The 22169-nt window shown below is 45.2% G+C and overlaps 1 protein-coding gene across 1 annotated transcript in view; it reads left to right on the top strand.

Annotated features, from left to right (window-relative positions):
* TMC2 (transmembrane channel like 2) overlaps positions 1 to 22169 on the top strand; it is an 88682-nt gene that overhangs the window by 14742 nt on the left and 51771 nt on the right. The window contains exons 2-4 of the mRNA XM_082428579.1: positions 4503 to 4824; positions 7627 to 7779; positions 18341 to 18431. Coding sequence (XP_082284705.1) covers positions 4503 to 4824; positions 7627 to 7779; positions 18341 to 18431 — 566 coding nt within the window. The remainder of the gene's footprint in view (positions 1 to 4502; positions 4825 to 7626; positions 7780 to 18340; positions 18432 to 22169) is intronic.

The following is a 22169-nucleotide window of genomic DNA, read 5'->3' on the forward strand; positions in this document are numbered from 1 at the left end:
CCCACTTCAGATACCAATCACAAGCCCAGGTCCTTCTGACCAACCAGCTATAGATCGAAGGTTCCAAAGACCCCCTCCTTGGGTTCAATTAATTTGCTAGAGTGGCTCACAGAACTCAGAGAAATATTTATTTACATTTACCAGTTTATTAAAGGATATAATAAAAGATACAGAGTAACAGCAGATGAAGAGATACATGAGGCAAGGTCTGGGAGTTGGAGTGTGTCACCCTCGCAGTATGTGGATATGTTTACCCATCAAGAAGCTCTCCCAACCCACTGTTATTGGGATTTTATGGAGACTTCCTCACATAGGCATCATCAATTCTTAACTTCATTTCTAGCCCCTCTCTCCCATCTTGAGGATGGGGGTGGGGCAGGGCTGACAATTCCAAGCTTCTAATCATGGGTTGGTCTTTCTGGTGACCAGCCCCCATCCAGCCATTCAGGAGTCCATCAGAATCACCTCATTAGAAGAATAGATGTTCCTAGTGCTCTTAGGATTTTACAAAGAGTTTAGGACCTCTGTGCCTGGAACTGGGGACAGAGACCAGTATATATTTCTATTATCTCACAACAGGCCTTTGTTAAAGAGAGCAGGACACTCTGGGTTACTTTTCATATTTTAAAATGAGTACTTTCCCCTCCCCCTGCTGGAAGCACCATGGATTTTCCTCCAGTCTTCACAGTGAGAACCTGCTAGTGCTCCCAGGAGGTAAAATTCATGAAAGTGTGCCCCCTCCTCCAAAGACTGGGCCCCATAGTTTTTAACTCTCAAACTAGTACACAATAAGCCTCCAGCATTTCATCAATTACAGTTTGTATTCCTACCAGTAATAGCCATGCTTTTTATCTTCTATATTCTGATCCTTTGGCACCTTGAGGCTTTGTTGACCCTGGAGGGACAGCCCTCCCAGTTTTAGCTAATTCTTAGAGATAGCAAACAACTCATCTGCAAGCTTTCCTTTCGTATGCAAACCAACCAACCCAGAGTTTATAACCTCAACCTTTATCAGGCTCATACTCTGGGCCTCTATCCACCCGCCCTATTCACCCCAGGGCCTGGTACCAGACAACTAGGGAATGCCCCTATGCTCCAGGGCCCACTGAAATTATCCAAATTAGCCAATCCTAACCCTGTTTACCCTGCCTCACCTTTTCCTTCCCTTAGAAACCATAATAAAGGCTCTTGCCCACATTTTTCCTCTCTGCCTTGCTACTGACTGAACCTTGTGCTTCCTCATGTGGCCCTATGTGACATGGTGTTGCTTGGGATCTGTAAGTATAAAAACCTCTTCCTCCATGACAGTCATTTCCATGTCTGAGTATTTTACCATACCTAATTAAAATAAGTCCTGAATACTCTCCCTTTAAGCACTACAAGCCCTGGCTCCCATGGAGGGCTTCTGCTCAAGGTAAGCTATGATTCTCTGCCTCTCCAGTTTGCAGACAGTAGCTTGCCCTACAAACTCAATTCTCTGATGGATCTAAGAAGAATTGTTTTTCAGTTTGTTCAACTTTTTTCTTGTTGGTAGGATGGAGCTCTTTACACATTGGAGTGAAACCCAGAAGTCCAATCATTCCATTTTTTACCTATTTTCTCTAACATCTTAGCCAAAGCAGAACAATTCTTTTTCCAGTATCCTTTATGATTACAGTTTCTTGAAGTATCTTTTTTTTTTTAAATTTTATTTATTTATTTATTTATTTATGGCTGTGTTGGGTCTTCGTTTCTGTGTGAGGGCTTTCTCTAGTTGTGGCAAGTGGGGACCACTCTTCATCGCGGTGCGCGGGCCTCTCACTATCGTGGCTTCTCCCGTTGCGGGGCACAGGCTCCAGACGCGCAGGCTCAGCAATTGTGGCTCACGGGCTTAGTCGCTCCGCGGCATGTGGGATCTTCCCAGACCAGGGCTCGAACCTGTGTCCCCTGCATTGGCAGGCAGATTCTCAACCACTGCGCCACCAGGGAAGCCCTTGAAGTATCTTTATCAAGGAACTCCGTCCATTGGGGTTTGAATACTGAATGAGACCTTTATAAAAGCACAAAACTGACCATGTCACCTCTGCTTAAAACTTTTCTGGCGTCCTTCCTACCCACTCACTACCTAACCCTGCCCTATACCCACTCGCTGCACACACACACACACACCCACACACACTCTATTTTCACTCTAGGTCTCAGCTTAGAAGTTTCTTTCTCCAGAATATCTTCCTCAGGTTTGGGTGAAGCCCACCACTGTGCTTCTTGGATTCTACCAGTATCCTAGTTTGAGATCCAAGAAGAGAACTCTGGATAGTTTATCTCTGAACCACAGAGCAAATTCTGTTTGCTAAATCCAGCATGCTCCCCTTACATCACACTTGTATAGATATTATCTCAGTTGGATTTACCTACCACACTTTGAGATAGATGCCTATAGATAAATCAGGTCCCCTGGAAGCAGAGCCTGAGATGGGGATTCTTGTGCATGTGATTTATTGAAGGCAGCTCTCAGGAGACAAGGAGTAAGGGAAGCAGGACAGATCAAGGGAAGGAGCTGAGCAAAGCTGTGTGTTCAGCTGGGGTCTAGCCTCTGCCTGATCCCATGGGGAGCTCTGGAGAGTGAATGAACCACAGACTTGCTCTGCCTGTAGGCCAGAGGACTGGACTTTTTGTACCCCATATCAGCTAGCAATTGGCTGTCAGCTGACTTGAGGAGAGGGGAGGAATGTAAACTCCCAGACATTTCCCAAGATGGTTTCCATCAACCATGGGCTCCCTTGGGAAAGGAGAAGCTGTGAACTGTAAGAGCCAACATGCATAGCAGCTAAGGGACAATGCCACAGCCAGATAATGGAGATCTGGGTAGACCACCAACAGCATACTCACAAGAAAACTGACTCAGAGAGAACAAGAAACCTGCCCAGTGTTACCGAGGTAATAACCAGCAGAACAAGGTTTCAGGCCCAAATATCCAGACTCTGAATCCCCAGCTTACTCTGCCCAAATCCACCAGTGACCAGTTTTGGTTGCTGTTTCACGGGGTGGCTTGCTTCTCAGAATGTAAAGCTCAAGGGTCAGGGAGCAGCGAGGAAAACTCTCTGTGGCTGCTACATTGCATGCACAACCTTGAGAGGCTGGAAAAGGAGTGGACAGAGGCAAGAATTTGAGAACCTGGGACTCCTTGTCCTGGACTCCATCACTGATGGGACTGCTGCTGGGGATGCTGGGTGACGAAACTCCACTCTGCCCTGCCCTGCCCAAAGTTGGGTCTCTCACAGCTCTGTTGGGAAAATCTCCCTAGTCATGGCAGAAAAGTCTGGATGGGGAGCCACTGTGAAAAGTGAGAACCTGTGCTCTGCAGCCAGATCAGGTTCCAGGTGATGCCCACATAGAGCACAAAAATGGCAAGGCAGGCTGGAGGCGGGAGGGAAGGAGGAGGGCCTTTGTTGAGTACCTCTCATGAGTCAGACCCTTTATTCCTGTTTTAAATTAACCTAACTATGTAGGGAAATAGTGGCTACTAGAGCCATTTTACAGGTGAGGAAACTGAGGTGCAGAAAAGTTAAGTAATTTATCTGTGATCACAGAGATAAGTAAATGATAGAACTGATATTTTCAGGCAGACTGGCCTAGCTCCAAACCTGTGTTCTTTATACAAGTAAAAAGATCTTATTTCTGGATAAGAATATCAGAGTAATGACGTCCGTTCTCAGAAGTCAGTCACTGTGTCATGTTCATTAACAAGCTGATGGAGTAGTAACATCCCCATGTTAGAGATGAGCTGAGACTCATAGAGGTTAAGTGACTGGCTCAAAGACACCCTGCTAGTAAGTGGTGGAGAGGTTGCTTATGAATACCAGAACCTCATTACAATTTTTCCTGCATTTAATGTGTAACTGCCCAGATGGGATAGTTGTGCTTATTACACTAGGTGTTGGGCAAGCTGTTGGGGAAAGTTCACACTGTAGAGTAGATTCTGCTCAGCCGGGCCATTTGCCAGTGCTATAAAGTCATGGTTTAAAATAACAGCAACAACGTGGGAGCAGCGCTGAGGCACAGGATGGGAACCGACTCCGCTGCTCTCACCAGCCCCCCCACCCCACCCCATCCCTTCCCTCATGCCAGGTGGGGCACATGAGGGGACAGCCCTTGGAGAATGGAGCCAGCAGGCCCTCCGCGTCTCAGTCTTCCAGCCTTACCAAACAGAGGCTCACGCTTGGCCTCGGCCCTGGGCGTCAGGAGAGGACTGAGCTCTGACCCAAGGGACTGCACCCCCAAGCAGAGGAAGGCATGTGTCTGGGTCTCTAGCTGAGGTTTAGGTGAGAGTGTGGGAGTGCCAGCCGGTCAGAGGAGGGAGACATTAGCTCTCAGCCGAGACCAGAGGCTCTGTCTGAAAGAGGTGGCTTTTGGAACCAATAAGCTCCAGGAAGCATCTTGAACATCTGATTTCTCACAGCTGGGGGCACTTTCCTGGGGTCGAGGCCCGTGAGGCCAGAACTGTTCATTCCCTGCCCCTGCAGGTGACAGGTCCGGGAGGAGACCCTCCAGGAAGCGGACTTACAAAGCCAAGAACGCGCCGGGCAGGCGCCAAGCCCCACCTGGCCGGAAGGAGCAGGCCGGGGGCAGCCCGGGGTCAGGGTCTCCCCGGAGGAAGCAGGCAGAGCGCAGGGGACGACACAGAGAGCAGCTGGGGGAACGGGAGCGAGGCTCGGCAGAGAAGACCTGCGGAGGGAGGAGGAAGAGGGACGGGAGAGCTTCCCTCAGGGAGCACCAAGCACCTCCAAAGAAGGAAAAGGAGGTGCCGAGGAAGGAGGAGATGTGGAAGCAGCTGAAGAAACACAGGTATGTTGTGACCAGGCTTCAGGCGCGTTTCAATCCGCGCTCTCCCTCTCCTTCCAGCCCTGCTTCCTCCCTTGATACGGGCCAGGTGTCGTCTTCCCCCCTCTTTCTCTCCCATAAACGGGCGGCCCCTGCTCTCTTTTCTTTGTCCCTGCCTTTGCCCCTGCCAAGCTCTTCGCGGCTGGGGGTGGAACCGGGATGAGGATCACAGCCATCTCAGGTTGAGTGGCCACTGCACACTCTCCGACTCAAACCCCTCCTGGAGCGCAAGTACAAGTGGAGCTCTGAGTGGGGAGGTGACATGGCAGCAGGGTGAGAAAAGATCCCAATTCTCCTCAATTTCAGCTGGTGACTCACCACAGCTCTTGATGAGGAGCTGAAAGAAATGAACAAAATTGGATTTAGGAGTCATTCCAGGCCTTAAGCACACCATTTCCTAAGCTGACCTGTGTCCTCTTCTGTGAAATGTGGCTTTGATCTAGAAGAACTTCAAAAGTTCTACCAGCTCTGAAATTCTAGGATTTGGGGGTTTGATTTACTTGCTGTGTTTCCTTTGTTCCATTAGCATCTGCATACAGGGGTTAGTAGATAGAGCCAGTTTATGGAATCAGCAAGTTGGGATTTTAGTTTCATTTTTTGCTACCAATTTTGATGGGACATCTCCCTCTCTTTGCCTCCCTCTTCCACTTTACTTTGCATCACTTCTCAGGATGTTTTAAGAATCCCCATTGATAATGGGCTGGGAGGCTTTGGAAACAGAGATACCAGGACTATGGCAAAGAGCTGATGCTCCTTCCCATGGTTTCTAATAAACCTTCCTTGTCCACACCCTCACTCAGGTGTTCCACTGTACATCTCCAACTTTACAGAGAGGAAATTAAGGCCCACAAAAGGGGCCACTGATTTCTTCTGTCACCCCTGCCAGCCATCCCTGGCTCAGTTAGGGCTTTTGTCTACTGTCTGGTTATCCCTAGACCTGAGCTAACAGGGTAAAGGGTGCATGGTGTCCTTAGCAACTTAGAGAGGACTTGAATGCATTATTGACAGGCCCCAGAGTGTCCGGAACTTTAGAAGGAGGTGGTCCCAATCCTGTCTGGATGGCAGATGCAAAGTAAGGGATGCAGACAAGGACTCATTTGTGCCATTTTCAGCTGAGTGCCATGGCAGGGCATAGAGAGATGAAAAATATCCAGTCCTGTTCCTCAGAAACTGACAGTCTAGCAGGGGAGGTAGGACATGGGCATCAGCTATCACAACACAAAGCAGAAGGCAATATGTATGCAAGAAAGGATTTGATGAAGAGCATGTTGCTGGGAGGCTGGGGTTCCTCCACGAAGAAGGTAAATATTTCAATAAGACTTTGAAGCCCAGGTGGAATTTGAACAAGCAATGACTGAATGTCCCACCCCCCTACCGCCACCCAAACTGAGGGAACAACTTATGCAAAGACTCAAAGGCAGATATCCTGGGGTGGTGGGGATGGTGAGATATGGCAAAAAATCCCCGTGCTCTAGGCTTTCCAGCATTTAAGAGCTAGGGTCCCCCCCCCTTCTCCACCTCACTCCTGTGACCTCTCCTTGCTCCTCAGGAGTTGATCAGAAGCTAAACTCACAGAGGCAAACTGGTCTCTAAAACCTGTGGTAACCCAAGCCCACATCCTGATATTTCCATTTATCAAACGTGCTAAAAAGGCTGCCCAGGCCCTTCTCCAGCCCCTCCCTCACCCCCTGTCAGCTGCTGCCATCTCAGCTGAGAGTCAAGCCTTTTTATGAGCGAAGGAGGCTGTGAGTAGCACAGACAAGAACTTGGATTTTGTGGCAGGCGAGCACACAGTCTTGTCTGGGAGATGGTGAGGGTCATCATACCCTCCAGCTGGAAGGTCTCTGCCGCTGTGCTGTTCCATACAATAGCCACTAGCCACATGCTAGGCATTTGAAATGTGGCTGGTGTGACTGAGTAACTGAATTTTTAATTCAATTTAATTTTAATCTGATGTTAATACCACTGAGTTAAAAATTTTACTTAACTTGGACAGACAGATGTAGTTTTGAAGTTGATTTAACTTTGAAGCCAAAGCATTTCTTCTGGGAAAAAAAAAAAAAAAAAGACAAACTAGTTTTGTCAGTGCAGATGTGAACATCAAAGGAAAATTATATTCTGTTACTTTATTCATTTACAAGGAAACTTTTAAGTATGTCTAAAACAATTGGGATATGTAAATCTACTTTTTCAACTAAATTTTATGAAATCCAAGTACAGATTAAATATGTTCAATGAAAATTTTGTGCCTGAATTGACATCCACGGTGAGTACAAGATGAACACTGGGTTTTGAAGACAGTACAAAAAGACTGTAAAATGTCTCATTAATAATTTTTACACCGATTACATTACTGTAATTATAAATTATAAATTTTTCATATACTGGGTTAAATGAAATGTATTATTAAAATTAATATGTCCATGTCCTTTTACCCTATTAATAGAGCGACTAGAAAATTTAAAATTACGATACATGGCTCACATTATATTTCCACTGGTCAGCCCTGCACGAGCGAGGGTGTGCAGCGCGGGGAGGACTCCGAGGCGTGGAGTTTGAGGAGGCAGCCCTCGAGGGCCCTGGGCTCCAGCAAGAGGAGTGGCCTCCTCTGCCAGGTGGGGGGAGTCGCGGAGGGCTCTGAGCGGCACAGGCCTGTGTGGGCGGGAGCTGGGAGCGTCTTGCGGTGGGCTCCTCACATCCCACAGTGCCCCCGAGGACCCCCGCCGCCTCCTCACTCCCCTCTGCTCCACCCCGCCTCTGCTCCAGGTCATCCTCCTCGGCCTCCAGCACCTCCGGTGGGGAGCCTCTGTCTGAGGAGGAACTGGCCCGGATTCTGGAGCAGGTGGAGGACAAGAAGAAGCTCATCGCCACCATGCGGACCAAGCCCTGGCCCATGGCTACGAAGCTGGCGGAGCTCAGGTGAGCAGTGGTGGTCGGCCAGGGCCCTCCCCGTCCAGAAGGCTCAGCTCCTCTAATGGGCGCGGGAGTCCCTTCCTCCTCTCCACTCCAAGGGGGCTCAACAAGAAGGGGGGTTCACCCTCCCACCCTGCTTTGGTCACCTCATCCCCAGCACGCAACTGGCCATCGGGCCCTGCCGTTGGCCAGCACCGAGCAGGGCCTGGCGGAAGACAAGGAGGATCGTGGCCCTCCGGCTACGCACCCCCCTCCACTGCCAGGCCACCTCTCTGTCCCGCGCCCCATCTGGTGGCTTCCGCACCTCCCTCACAACCAAAAAGACATGCCTTCCTTGGGGGCGGGGGGGGGACTTTCCATGACCCCCATCTCAACAAGTTCAGACCTCTTTTGTGTTCTCTAAGCACTAGAATCTCTCCCTGTGTCATACACTCACCCTTGCAGTGTGGAGAGCAGGCGGAGGGGCTGTCTTAGCTACACTTGTGTCCCAAATGCCTAACACAGGGCCAAGCTTGCAGTGAGGTTCCATGAATATTGCCTGGCCTGGTGCCCACGCCCCTGACTCCTATTTGCAACTCAGCTATTTCCCTGGTTTCCATATCATGGGCCAGCCCACCATGCATTTTATGGCTCTTGACTCTCTGCTGCAGTTTTGAGAGAAGAGCAGGACGTTTTTCCTAAAAAAGTCCCATTCAGTGTTACCATCTTCCCCCAAGTCCCACCTCGGTCTTTCTGCCACAAGATTGGAATGGCTCCCTTCCTCCTTCCCTCTGTATAAGAAGCCATTTTCCCTGGTTCCTCTCACACCTGATTTTCCTCATTGCTCAAGTCAAATGCCTCGCCCTTTATCACATAGAACAATTTGGCAGACATATATATTTTTTTTTATAAATTTATTTATTTATTTATATTTATTTATGGCTGTGTTGGGTCTTCGTTTCTGTGCGAGGGCTTTCTCCAGTTGCGGAGAGCGGGGGCCACTCTTCATCGCAGTGCGCGGGCCTCTCACCGTCGCGGCCTCTCCCGCTGCGGAGCACAGGCTCCAGACGCGCAGGCTCAGTAATTGTGGCTCACGGGCTTAGTCGCTCCACGGCATGTGGGATCTTCCCAGACCAGGGCTCGAAGCCGTGTCCCCTGCACTGGCAGGCAGACTCCCAACCACTGCGCCACCAGGGAAGCCCTTGGCAGACATATTTTGACGTTCAGCCTCACTGTGTCTCGGAGGCACAGCAAAGATGCTGGCTGTGCAAACCCTGACTAGGAAGGAGCCTGGTAAACAGAGCTTACTCCACTGTCTTGCAAATTATTAAGTTGTCTCCGACTCAGCTGCAGGAAGAAATGCCTCCCTTCGGTGCCTCCAGGCCAGTGCTGACCAACAGAACTTTCTGGGATGATGGAAATGTTCTAAATCTGCGCTAATAGAGTAGCCTCCAGTCACATGAAACTAGTGAGCGCTTGAAAAGTAGTCAGTGCAATTGAGAAACTGAATTTCTGTTTTATTTCATTTATTTAAATTTAAGTCATCACAGGTGAATGGTGGCGACAGTTTGGGCAGTAGGTACAGCTTCAGGCAGCAGGCTGTCTGCCTTCCCAGCTCCCTTTTTCTGAGTCTCTTCTCTCTGCTCCCCCAGAGCCGAGTTCTTCCTCCTTCCATCTGTCGGTCTAACAGAACCTCACCCCAACTCAGGTGTCACCGGAACACATCTTTTATTAACAGTGGAAAAAGAGCAACCTTGATGCTTATGGAAATGAGATCTCCAGCTGGCTGGAAGTCTCTGGGACCATGAAAATCCCTGAGGGCCATTCAGCTGCCCTGAGGAGAAGTCTGCATCTCCTCCAGACCTGGGGGCAGGGTTCCTGCTCTTGGTGGGGGTGGGAAGTGGCTAAGGCCCTAGAAGCTGAAAAGACTCTTGTCTCTCCCACTGGAGCAGGTCTCCCCTCCTTTTCCCTCTTGCAAGACTCCTTATCCCAGACTCAGGCTCTCCAGCCTCTGGGTCTCAGCTCCACTGGTGCCTCTGCCCTCCCACCTGGCTAGTTCCTACCCTCTGAGACTCAGGCCAGGTGTCCCCTCTGCAGGGAAGTCCCCATTGCCCCTCCCTGCATTCAGGCTGAGTTAGTTACTGCCTCTTTGACCCCTAAGGCCCTCACTTGACTGGATGCTCTTGTTTGCAGAGCTGTTTCTTATTCATCTTTTAATATTCTTTCTTTTTTTATATATTGCCAACATTTGCTGAGTGCTCCCTATGTGCCAGGCACTGTTCTGAGTGCTGGGTGTGTAACAATTCATTTAATCCTCATAATCACCCTTTGATGTAGGTACCATTATTATTGCCCCCATTTTACTGATGAGCAAACTGAGACACAGAGCAATCTAGTAATTTGTCCAAGGCTAAACAGTGAGTTTAGTGGTCTGGCCAGAATTTGAACTCAGGAATTCTGGCTCCAGAACTTGCACTCTTAAATTGTAACTGCTTCTCTAGGATTACTAGACATTCTAGAATACACCCCTTTGCCTCCTGTATGATTTCCTCTTCTGGCAGTAAAGTCTTCAGTTGCAGATCTGCAGATAGCATCCCCAGACTACATCTTTTTTTAGAAGCAATGGTGTGGGGACCCCAGTCTCTGACCCACTCAGGCAGCTGGCACAGTTGTTGTAGACAATCAAAGAAGGATGGCAAGGCATAAAGAGCAACAGCAGGGAATTGGGGCAAGCCTGTCTTCACACCTCTACCATACCTGATGGTTTGACTGGCTATTCAATCCCCCTCAGGCTGGTTTCCTTCCCTTAACCTCTCTGAGCCTCACAGCTGTCTTTTGTAAAGTAGGAATAATAATATCTACCTGCAGAGTTGTTCTGACAAATAAAAAATATTTAAGTACCCAGCATATAATATGCAATTAATAGATAGTAGTTATTGCTATTAAAGCTTGAACATCTTGTTCCAGACACTGTGCTGAACCCTGAGAGATGAGGATGGGGAACAAAGATGAATCAGAGAAGACATTATTAATGTACATCATTAATAATGACACGAGGCAGGCTGTGATGTTGGCAAAAGAGTTTCTAGTGCCCATGAGTCAGGGATGTTTGCTTTAATCATAGAATTAATCAGGTATGTCACTCAGCTTTGTCAGAAACCTAATGTGTTAGAAAATTACCCAAAGTGAGATCTGAAGAATTCCACTTCTAGGAAGATGGAGTAGATATACTTCTCCATAGTCTTCCCACTAAGTACAACTGAAACCCTGGATATTATGTGTAAAGCAAACATAAGAGACTCAGAAAGGTGGAGAGAAGAAAGGCAGACTGGCTAAGGACCTCGGGGTCAAATGAATGACAGAGTATTGAGTTCCAATTTTCCTTTTTGCCTGTATATCCAGACTGGATATTGGAGAAGCTGGCTGCCCCCAAACACTAACAGACACACACAAAACACCTCAAGAAAAGTCTGCTGTCTCTAGCCAGAGGACCAGAAAAGGGACAGCCTGGGAAGACAGAAGACTTGTAAACAATAACAACCCTACTCCGGCCAAACACCATAAACAAATGAGCAGCTGTAACCCCAGCCTGGCAGCAAAAGCCAAGTGGAGAAGCCTACATTTCCTCCCTTGCCAGGCTGTAACATGGTGCCCCTAACACCCCCATCAAATGTCAGAGAAGGCCAAGTGAGGAGCAGGGACTCTCATCCCCACTGGGCAGTAATGAGCCCTCCCTCTCCCTGTGGTGTCAGTGGAGACTACATGGGGAGTCTGAACTTTCACCACCACCTGACAGTAACAAGGTATCTCTTCAAGCCAGGAGGATATGAGTGGAAGGCTTGTGGGAGCCTGAACTCCCATCCCTGCTCAGCAGTAACAAGGAGCTCCAGCCCAGCCCCAGGTATCAAAGGAGGCCAAGTGAATAATCTGGACTTCCACCTAGAAGTAAGCAGGCAGCATCCCCCTTCACCTACTGGAGCAGTGTCAGAGGAGGCCTGCTAAAACACAATATTTAAATAAGATCCAGAGTCTCATAACATAATATCTCAAATTCCAGGCTTCAGTTGAAAACTCACTCATCATACCAAGAACGAGGAAAATCTCAAGCTTGAATGATAAAAGATAATCAACAGATGCTAACATCAAGAGGACATATATGTTAGAATTATCTGACAAAGATTTTAAAGAAACCATCATAAAAATGTTTCAGTGAGCAATTATGAACACATGAAACAAATGAAGAAATAGAAAGTCTCAGAAAATGAATAGAGGATATAAAGAAGAACAACTGGAAATTTTAGAAGTAGAAAATATAGTAACTAAAACTTTTTAAAGCTCAATGAATGGGCTCAACAGCAGAATGGAGAGAACTGAGTAGAGAATCAATGAAAGTGAAGGTAGAAGAAGACAAATCAATCTAAACAACAGAGAGAAAATAGTCTGGGGAAAATAGTGAACAGAGCCTCAGGGACATGTAGGATTATTATAAATGATCTAACATTAGTGTCTCCTCCAAATCCCTAGATGATGAAAGAAAAAAATGGAGTCTCAAAAGAAGAGAAAGAGGGTGGGACTGAAAAAGTCTTCAAAGATATAATGACTGAAAATTTCTCAAATTTGGCAAAACTTACAGATTCAAAAAGCTAAACAAAACCCCAACAGGATAAATCCAAAGCAATCCATGCCAATACACATCATGGTCAAACTTCTGAATACTTATAAGAGTCAGAGAGAAACAATGCATTACTATAAAGGAAAAACAATTAGAATGACAGCAAATTTCTCATCAGAAACCATGGAGGACAGAGGAGGTGACATAAAGATTCTTCAAGTGCTAAATGAAAAGAATTGTCAGTCCAGAATTCTATATCCAGCAGAAACATCCTTCAGGAATAAAGGAGAAATCAAGACATTCTGAGATGAAGGAAAACTAAAAGAATATGTCACCAGCAGACCTACCATAAAGTATAACTAAAGGAAGTTCTCTAAACATAAAGGAAATGGTAAAAGAAGGAATCTTGGAACATCAGGAAGGAAGAACATGGTGAGAGCAAAAATCTTGGAAAATACCATGGATTTACCTTCTCCTCTTGATTTTTAAAATTATGTTTGACAGTTGAAGCAAAAATTAAAACACCACCTAATGTGGTTCTCAATAATGCAGATGAAATAGTTAAGACAATTATAAATGGGGAGGATAAAGGGACATAAAGAGAAATAAGATTCTACACTTCATTGTAAATAGTAAAATGCACCAGTGGATTTTGATAATACATAGAGATAGCTAGCTAGCTAGCTAGCTAGGTAGACAGATAGATAACAGATAGATGGATGGCAGATAGAGATAGACATATAGTAATACCTAGAGCAACTACTGAAAAGGCTATACAAATCGATATACTCGAAAACACTGTAGGTAAAACAACATGGAATCCTAAAAAATATTCAAGAAGACAGGGAAAAAGGAAAGCAGAAATGAAAAACATAACAAACAGAAAACAAGAAATAAAATGATGTGTTTAAACTGTAACATATAAATAATTACATTACATGTTAGTGGTCTAAATACATCAATTAAAAGACAGAGATTGGCAGACTGGATTTAAAAGATGACCCAGGGCTTCCCTGGTGGCGCAGTGTTAAGAATCCTCCTGCCAATGCAGGGGACAAGGGTTCGGGCCCTGATCTGGGAAGATCCCACATGCCACAGAGCAACTAAGCCCATGTGCCACAACTACTGAGCCTGTGCTCTAGAGCCTGTGAGCCATAACTGCTGAGCCCACGTGCCACAACTACTGAGCCTGTGCTCTAGAGCCTGCGAGCCATAACTACTGAGCCCGCGTGCCACAACTACCGAAGCTCGCATGCCTAGAGCCCCTGCTCCACAACAAGAGAAGCCGCTGCAATGAGAAGCCCACGCACCACAACAAAGAGTAGCCCCCACTCGCCGCAACTAGAGAAAGCCCACGCACAGCAACGAAGACCCAACACAGCCAAAAACAAAAATAAATAAAATAAATAAATTTATTTAAATAAATTAATTAATTTAAAAAAATAAAAGATGACCCAACTACATGCAGTCTATAAGAAACTCACTTTATATATATCATATGTTGAGAGTAAAGGGTGGAAGAAAATATACCATGCAAACGTTAACCAAAAGATAGCAGGAGAAGCTATGTAAATATCAGACAAAGTCAATTTCAGAGTAAAGAAAATTACCAAGGACATAGAGAGACACTACATAATGATAAAAGGGTCAATCCACCAAGCAAACAGGACAATCCTAAATGTATATGCACCAAAGAGATCAGTGGTTTGGATTCTACAGAGTATTAATTTTCCAGTGCTACGTAATAAATTACCCCAAAACTTAGTAGTTTAAAACAATAATAAACACTTATTATCTTCTGTTGGTCAGAAATTCCAAAGCAGCTTAGCTGGGCAGTTCTGATTTGGAGTCTCTCATAAGGTTGAGTCAAGGTGTTGGTCAGGGCTTCAGGCTTCAGATGACTGGGGCTGGTGAATCCACTTCCAAGGTTGCTCACACAAATGGATGACAAGTTGGTTCTGTTTGTTAGTAAGGGCCTCAGTTTCTCTCCATACAGGCCTCTCCACAGGCTGCTTGAGTGTCCTCATAACATGGCAGCTGGCTTCCCCCAGAAGAGGGGGATTTCAAGGGAGAAGTCACAATACCTTTTATGTCCTAGTCTCAGAAGTCATAAACTGTCACTTCTACCACTTTCTATTCATTGGAAGCACATCGCTAAGTCTGCCCTGCATTCAAGTGGAGGAGAATTCAATTCTTTTTTTTTGGTTGCACCACTTGGCTTGTGGGATCTTAGTTCCCCGACCAGGTATTGAACCCAGGCCCTCAGCAGTGAACACGCAGAGTCCTAACCACTGAACAGCCAGGGAATTCCCCAGTTCTACATTTTAAAGGGAGGAATGTCAAATAAGTTGCTGACATAGTTTAAAACCACCACATATGGGAAGCCAGGCATGCTTGGTTAAACTCAACTGCCCTTAAATTGATTCAGTGACACCTCTAGAACAGATGCCATCACCTGGCTCTTCTGAATTTCCACTTAGAGTGAGCTCAGCCTCTGTTTGATCTTTGTCTCCACAACTGAAAAATAAAAACTGCTTCGGGACAGAGGGAGACACCAAACCAACACAGCCCAGATCACCTTCAACCTCTGACCACCTCCAACCTCTAGCCACCTCGCTTTGGCCACCTGTATTCCCTACCTTTGTCTGGTTGTCTTCTGGATTTCAGGCTGGCTGATACATTCTCCCAACGTTCTGCATGGGACAGCAAAGCTCTGTGAGGATGCCATCAAATGCAGGCTGCCCTGTGTCTATTTATACCTCTGCATCTCAAAATTCAGTGTAATTTTGAATCTGATCTCCTTCACCAGGGGGTAGTTTTTGGAGGTATGTAGTCTCTCTGAGAGATGCTTTGGATCAAATTCAGAGTATTCTCATTGTGGAAGGCTGCATTGCTGAGCCCCTTGTCCAGACCCCTGGGGAGCAGAAGTCTCCTCACAGCAGCCCCCTGGGCTAGGAAAGAATCCTATCAGCTGCCCACTCCAGGAGCTGCTGTTTCCCCAGAAGGAGAAGGGTGACTGCCTGATAAATGAAATTGCTGTGCTTACATGGCATGCATCCACATGTTTAAGTCTCATAACATTGTCCCCATTTCTAGATGAGAACTGACACCCTGAGAGGCACAGAATCCTGCCTGGCTCTCTCTGGCACTAAAGCCACACAATACTCCCCTTCTCTCCCAGCAGTAATTGCTGGCCACCCTGACTGTGTCTTCGTAACTGTTATTTGGGCCCCTTTATCAACAAGGAGGGTCTTTCTAGGGCAATGTGAGGGGCTGCTGAAGTGCTGTCTGTGGATGGCTGCCCAGGAAAGCCTTGCCTCAATGGCTTCCTCCTCTCCCGAGTGTTGGAGGGACCTGAGGGGTTGCTAATCACCTGCCAAAAGTGACCTTGAGATCCAGGCCCCTAGAAGTTTCCACAAAGCAAAGGATCTCTCTTCTTTTGCCTTTTTACTTCATTTACCACACACCATCTGGTTTGAGGAAGAGGAGAGATGAGCTTGAAGGAAGTTCCCCATTTGGAAGGAGGGGACAAGGAGGGGACAGAAGCACCCTACAGAAGTAAGATTTGCAGAACTGTTCGGGGAAAAAAAAGAAGAAGTAAGATTTGCAGGGAATTAATTCCCTGGCGGTCCAGTGGTTAGGCCTCCACACTTTCACTGCCGAGGGTGCGGATTCAATCCCTGGTTGGGGAACTAAGATCCCGCAAGCCATGTGGCACAGCCAAAAAAAAAAGTAAGATGTGCAAAACTGTTGGAGGGGAGGGGAAGAAGTAAGATTAGCAACAGTTGGGACGTGCAGTGCAAGAGCCAGTATTTCCATAAACCAACTACTATCTCTAGTAAGAAGAACACTGATCACGTATGACATGTTTAAAGGGGTTTGCTGTAAAAATGTTAGTTGTGATTATTTATATACTTTCAGTGGATCCAAAAAAGCTTGCTGTGTCCATCATAACTGTTAGATCAGTTGTTCTCTTTGCAGTGAATGGTCCTCAGAATTTGCACCCAGCGTTGGGCAGGGCCCTCTGTTCTCCTAAGGGCTCTCTGGGCATCTGGACACAGTCTGGACATTGAGAAGAGAAGCATTTGGTGCCAGGCTCAATGGCTCAGGCATAAGAGCTGGCCCTTACTTTTTTTTTTTTTTTTTAATTTATTTTTGGCTGTGTTGGGTCTTCGTTTCTGTGCAAGGGCTTTCTCCAGTTGCGGCGAGCGGGGGCCACTCTTTATCGCGGTGTGTGGGCCTCTCACTGTCGTGGCCTCTCCTGTTGCGGAGCACAGGCTCCAGACGCGCAGGCTCAGTAGTTGTGGCTCACGGGCCTAGCCGCCCCGCGGCATGTGGGATCTTCCCGGACCGGGGCACGAACCCGTGTCCCCTGCATTGGCAGACAGATTCCTAACCACTGCGCCACCAGGGAAGCCCTACTTTTGAGAATTTTTATCAGAAGTCTTCAAATCTTAAAAGTTGTCACATTTAAATTCACAAACCTCAAATGCTTAGCAGTCTCTACCCACTCATAAGATATAGGAAGAGGACAAAAATATGAATTTCATGAAAGCATTCTTTGGTGTTTTGGAGTCGTTGGTAGTCACAGATAACTCACTGCCAGAATGAGTGCTGCCTAGGGGGAAAACAGGGGCTGACCCCACAAAGGAGTCTTAATCCCATACAATCCAGCTTTTGACCCTGGACTCAGAAGCTAGGCAGTTGGCCTTATTAACATTAGGACATCATTGAGACATCCTAATAAAACCAACCTTGGGGTTAACCCCAGGTTAGAATGTAACTTTGACAGTTGTCAACTACCTGCGTTTGCACTTTGGAGGTGGTGTAGGTTGTTTTGCCAGCAGGGGGCGCTGTAACAACAGCAGCCAGACACACAGGACCCAATGTCTTCTTCCACCCACCCTGAGAAGGACTTCATTCTTCATCTACTTGTGTGGGTTTATCCAGTGGTTCCTGATAAACTGTTTCTGTGGGGGGATGGATGGGGGAACCCTGATTTGGAGCACTTGCTGAATCCCATAGTCTAAATACTCCCACCATGGCCGATTTCAAGCTACCAATAGTTTAATAATTTGTTGGCCAAGTTCCAGAATATTTAACAATCGGTTCTCAGAAGCCAGCCCTCACCAGCTCCAGCACACCACCCAGAATATTTAACAGACAAACCCATCCATGTGTTTCTCGTGCAGTCTTCCTTGGATGTTCACTCACTCATCCAGCGTTCACGCACTCCACAAATACCTACTGACTGCTGTACTGGTTTTTTTATTGCTGCTCTAACAAATTACTACAAGCTTAATAGTTTAAGACAATACTCATTTATTAGCTCACAATTCTGTTGGTCAGAAGTCCAGCATGGTGTGGCTGGATTCTCTGCTCAGGGTTTCACCAGGTTAAAATCAAGGTATCAGCAGGGCTGTGGTTCCCTCCCACCTGGGACTTGAGGTCCTCTTCTAGGTTCCCTGACTTTTGATAGAAATTCATTTTCTTCTCTTGCTTTCCAATGTGGCATCCTCCAGAGGGGCCCCAGCAACAGAGGGTGGAGAATTCTCTTCTAATTTCTCTGATTTCCGCTTTTGCTGCATCTCTCTCTGACTCTTCTGCCTTCCTCTTCTTTTTCTAAGGGCTCACATGATTACACTGGGCCCTTCCAGATATCCAAGGTAATCTCCCTGGTTTCAAGTCGGTAATCTTAATTACATCTGCAGAATCCTTTGTGCCATTCACCAAGGGGCAAAGGTCATGGGAGCCAAAATTCTGCCTACTGGTGCCTACCATGTTCCAATCACTATTCTTGGCATTTGGGAAACTTCAGTGGACAAAACAGACAAAATGCCCTGCCTTCGTGGAACTTACATTCTAACTAGGGATATAAAACACTTAAGGCTTTCAGCCACATATACACCCTCATAGTTCAGATTTCTTCTGCTTGGGTGTTAATTGAATTTCTGCCTTTTTCCCCCCGCTAACCAGGGAGGCCCAAGAATTTGTGGAGAAGTATGAAGGAGCCTTGGGAAAGGGGAAAGGCAAGCGACTCTACGCCTATAGGATGCTGATGGCTAAGGTGTGTGCTGCAGAGGCCGCAAACCTGTGGGAGGACTTGCTCAACTCCTGAATCTGGGTGACCATCACAGTGCCTGCCCAGCTGCACCATTTGTGTCCACCTCCCCCAGAATCCTGAGCGTGAGGTCCAGTCAACCATTCCAATTTATCCAGGAATGGAAACCAACCGTATCCTGTCCATTTCTCTCTACTTATCTGTGAGGGCTTCAGTATACTTGAGACTTGTTTCCTCTCCAGTGAAGAACTAAACTCACAGAATTAATGATGTTGAATCCACTGGGATCTTATTTTCCAAACCCCCAAATCAAGACTTTGATTTGGTGGAGACCCAGAGGGCCATGGTGTAATCAGGGTCATACAGAAGGATAACAGTAGTGTTGACGGGGCATTGGGGGCAGCTCTGGTTTATTGAGTTATGCCATAACCTGAGCTTCTGATTCAGGCTAGGGTAATGATCTCTAATTGGATATTTAATGTGGAACTTATGGAAGTATCCTTCCTTTACCTACTGATCTGAAAAACTATCATTTTCATTCACTTAATTCTTATATAAGGACTTTTGTTTTGTTTGTATATAATGCATTTTGTTTTGTTTTGTTTGCATTCTTTTTTTCCACATGCATTTTTAAAATCACTCTGCCAAGTTCCAGTATAGCCCATTGAGATTTTGATTGGAAATTTTTTAAAATCCTTGATTTAATTTGGGAAGACTTATCTGTACAATATTTAGTCTTTACATCTAAGAATACCATACACTTCTCGAACCTTATTTTTATATCCTTCAGCAAAGTTTGTCATTTTCTTCATATAGATCTTTTCCATGTCATATGTTATTTCTACAAATTTTATGTTTTGGTTGCTTTTGTGAATGGAATCATTTTTCCATTTATTTAATAACTAGAGATTCCTGTCTGGTTCCCCTATTGTACTCCCTTATTAGTTCTAATCATTTTCATCTGATTGTGTATGTAAAGGTGTTCTTCTTGGGTTCTTCTAAATCATTCCTGTTCTAAAGTGTGGGTTAGCAATCCTAGAATAGTTTCAATTGATGTTGATGATAATAGGTCTCTTTGCTTTTCCATTACTTTAATGAAAATGGCTCTACTGTTTCACACTAAGTTGATGGGAGTTGTTGCCTTGAAATAGATTTTCTTTCTCACAATAAGAAATTATCCTTCTATTTCTAGTTTAATGACTTCCATTTTATTGGAAATAGATGTTAGATTTTATTAAATACCTTTCCTTTCTGTTCATAAACTTACTTTTATCAGGCACATCTGATTTTTCAAGTATTTTATTTACAATTTTTACATAAATTTTCATAAGATTGATTTGAATTTATGTGTGTACATACATGCACACACACTATCTTGGCATATTTTAATATTAGGGGTGCACTTGTTTTATAATATTAAACGAATAGCATCACCTCCTTTTTATGCTGTAAATCAGTTTGTAGAGCATGATTTTCATTTTTTTGGAAATTTGAAAGATGACACCCTTAAAACTGTACAGATCAGGAAGCATTTTATAGAATATCTTGATAATTTTTTAATGTTTTTCCAATTGGTGTAGTCAAGTTTTAACTTTTTCTTGGGGCCATTTTGATATTTTATATTCTTCCCCAAACTTGATCATTTCATTAAGATTTTCATATGTATTAACAGAAAGCTTCATATAGGTAGTCCCATAATTACATTTTACATATCATATGTTGAGTTTTAATCTTTTTTATTCCTAATTTTATTTTTTCTTCATTTTCAGTTATAGTTGCCTGACAACTATCTATGGGTTATTTATTAATTTTATCTAAAAACCATTTACCACTTAACAACTGCACACTCAGAACTTTTTTCCCAACTAAGGAATGTGTTCTTCAAATATACCTGATAAATGGTCTATTCAATCGTGTTTCTATTCTAACAGTTCTAGCTTCTTTGTTAGCAGAAGGATGGCTGCCAACTCTCCATTCTTTGTATTTACTTTCCTTCATGGTTTTTAATTCTTTGCTTTCTCTCTCTTTGCATTCTCAAAACTTTCTCAGGTTTATTCTCAATATCATTGGATCAATTTTCTTCCGTCTCAAAGTATAATGTTCATTTTCATTTTATTACTGAACTTTTAGCAACCTTGTAATCAATCCTTCCATACTTCACCTGTAACTTTTTTTTTTTCCTCCCCCAGCCACGCCATGCAGCTTGCAGGATCTTAGTTCCCCGACCAAATGCAGAGTCCTAACCACTGGACCGCCAGGGATTTCCCCTTCCATATTCTTTTTTAACTCTCTAAGTGCTAACCTGTACTCTAGAAGCCATATTTTTTGTATCCTACTAAGAATATTGAGCCATCTCTCAAAATTTAATTATGTATCCTGGAGGAAATGCTTTCCAAAAATTTCAAAGAATGACATCACTTCTTCCTTGTTTTGCCGTACTATTTCTCAGGCATCACTGGTTGTTTTTATTTATTCAGATCCAGATTTCATCCATGGACAGGATGTGCCTGTGTCTTGTTCAACCACTGTTTGAAATCTTTTTTCCTATATACAGCTGACTAGCAAGATGACACGCACAGCTAGTAACCCAGTCTGAGGACGGCAGCTACCATCTCACACAGCTCTGAGGAAGGGAGTTGGGGTCTTCTCCCGCACACGCCCAAGCTCAGTTTTCTGATTCTCTAAACCAATGAAGGAAAGAGCTTCAATGCAGAGCTTCTCCCAGGCCCCTCTCTGCCTCTGCCCCCTGCCCCCAGGCATCACCTTTTCAGGCCAAGATGCCCACAGCCTTGAGGGGCTGTCAGGTGGTTGCCAAGTGACCAACTGGCAGGCTATGTCTCCAGGGGCCTCACTTGACAACATTCATTACTCCATTGGTCCTCAGCCTTGCAAGGCTATATTTTATACTGATTTTATCAGCACCCTGACAGGGGATCTGTCTCTCGGGGGAGGACTCACATTAATAAAGCTTATGAGACTGATATATAAAACCAGATACCAGATTACTAATCTACAAGGAGGAATAACTGGTGCAAGAACTGAAAAATTTGAAGTCCACATTAACAGTGCCTTTTATTTTTGGTAGTACAGTTAGTTATATGGGAAACTAAGCCATAATCCCAATTCCAATCTATTAATTTGCAATGAAAAAAATTACTGCCATAGAAATCAAAATATTCACAGCCCAGGTGATAGGCAAATGCTTTCCTTATAGACAGACCTAGATAAGAAGCCAAATAAGTCAAGGATGGTTTTTGAGCACAGAATCAGAACTAGGGAAGGGAGAGGAAGCAATGGGGTTGGGGTGTCCATGCCCACCATCTGCCATTCCCCACATCCCTTCCTGTCTTCGGGAGATCTTTGCCGTTATTATCAACCTGTCTTTTGCTTATGAACCCCTCTTCTCCTTGGCATCTGTGACCATTTCCCTCTTCTGACAGGTGGTTTCCTTCCTTATACAGTAATTATCCAATCATGATATAGTCAAGGGCTTCAGGTTTGGAAGCTCGTCTGATTCCTTCAGATAAAATTTCCCTTTTATCCTTTAGCGAATTTACAAAGGAAAATCTCATTTCCTTCATGAATAAGTTCTTTTGAGACCGTTGTAATAATAGAAACTGATCTTAGGATTTTCTCCTTACTTCCTCTTTGCCTGCTGTTTTCTATGAGGTGTTTTTTTTTTTTCCATTCCAAATGGATTTATTTCCAGGGGGTGGGGATGTTGGAGAGAAGCCCCTTGAAGAG

Source organism: Balaenoptera physalus (assembly GCF_965194825.1).
Source record: "Balaenoptera physalus genome assembly, chromosome: 16".
NCBI classification, from domain to species: domain Eukaryota; kingdom Metazoa; phylum Chordata; class Mammalia; order Artiodactyla; family Balaenopteridae; genus Balaenoptera; species Balaenoptera physalus.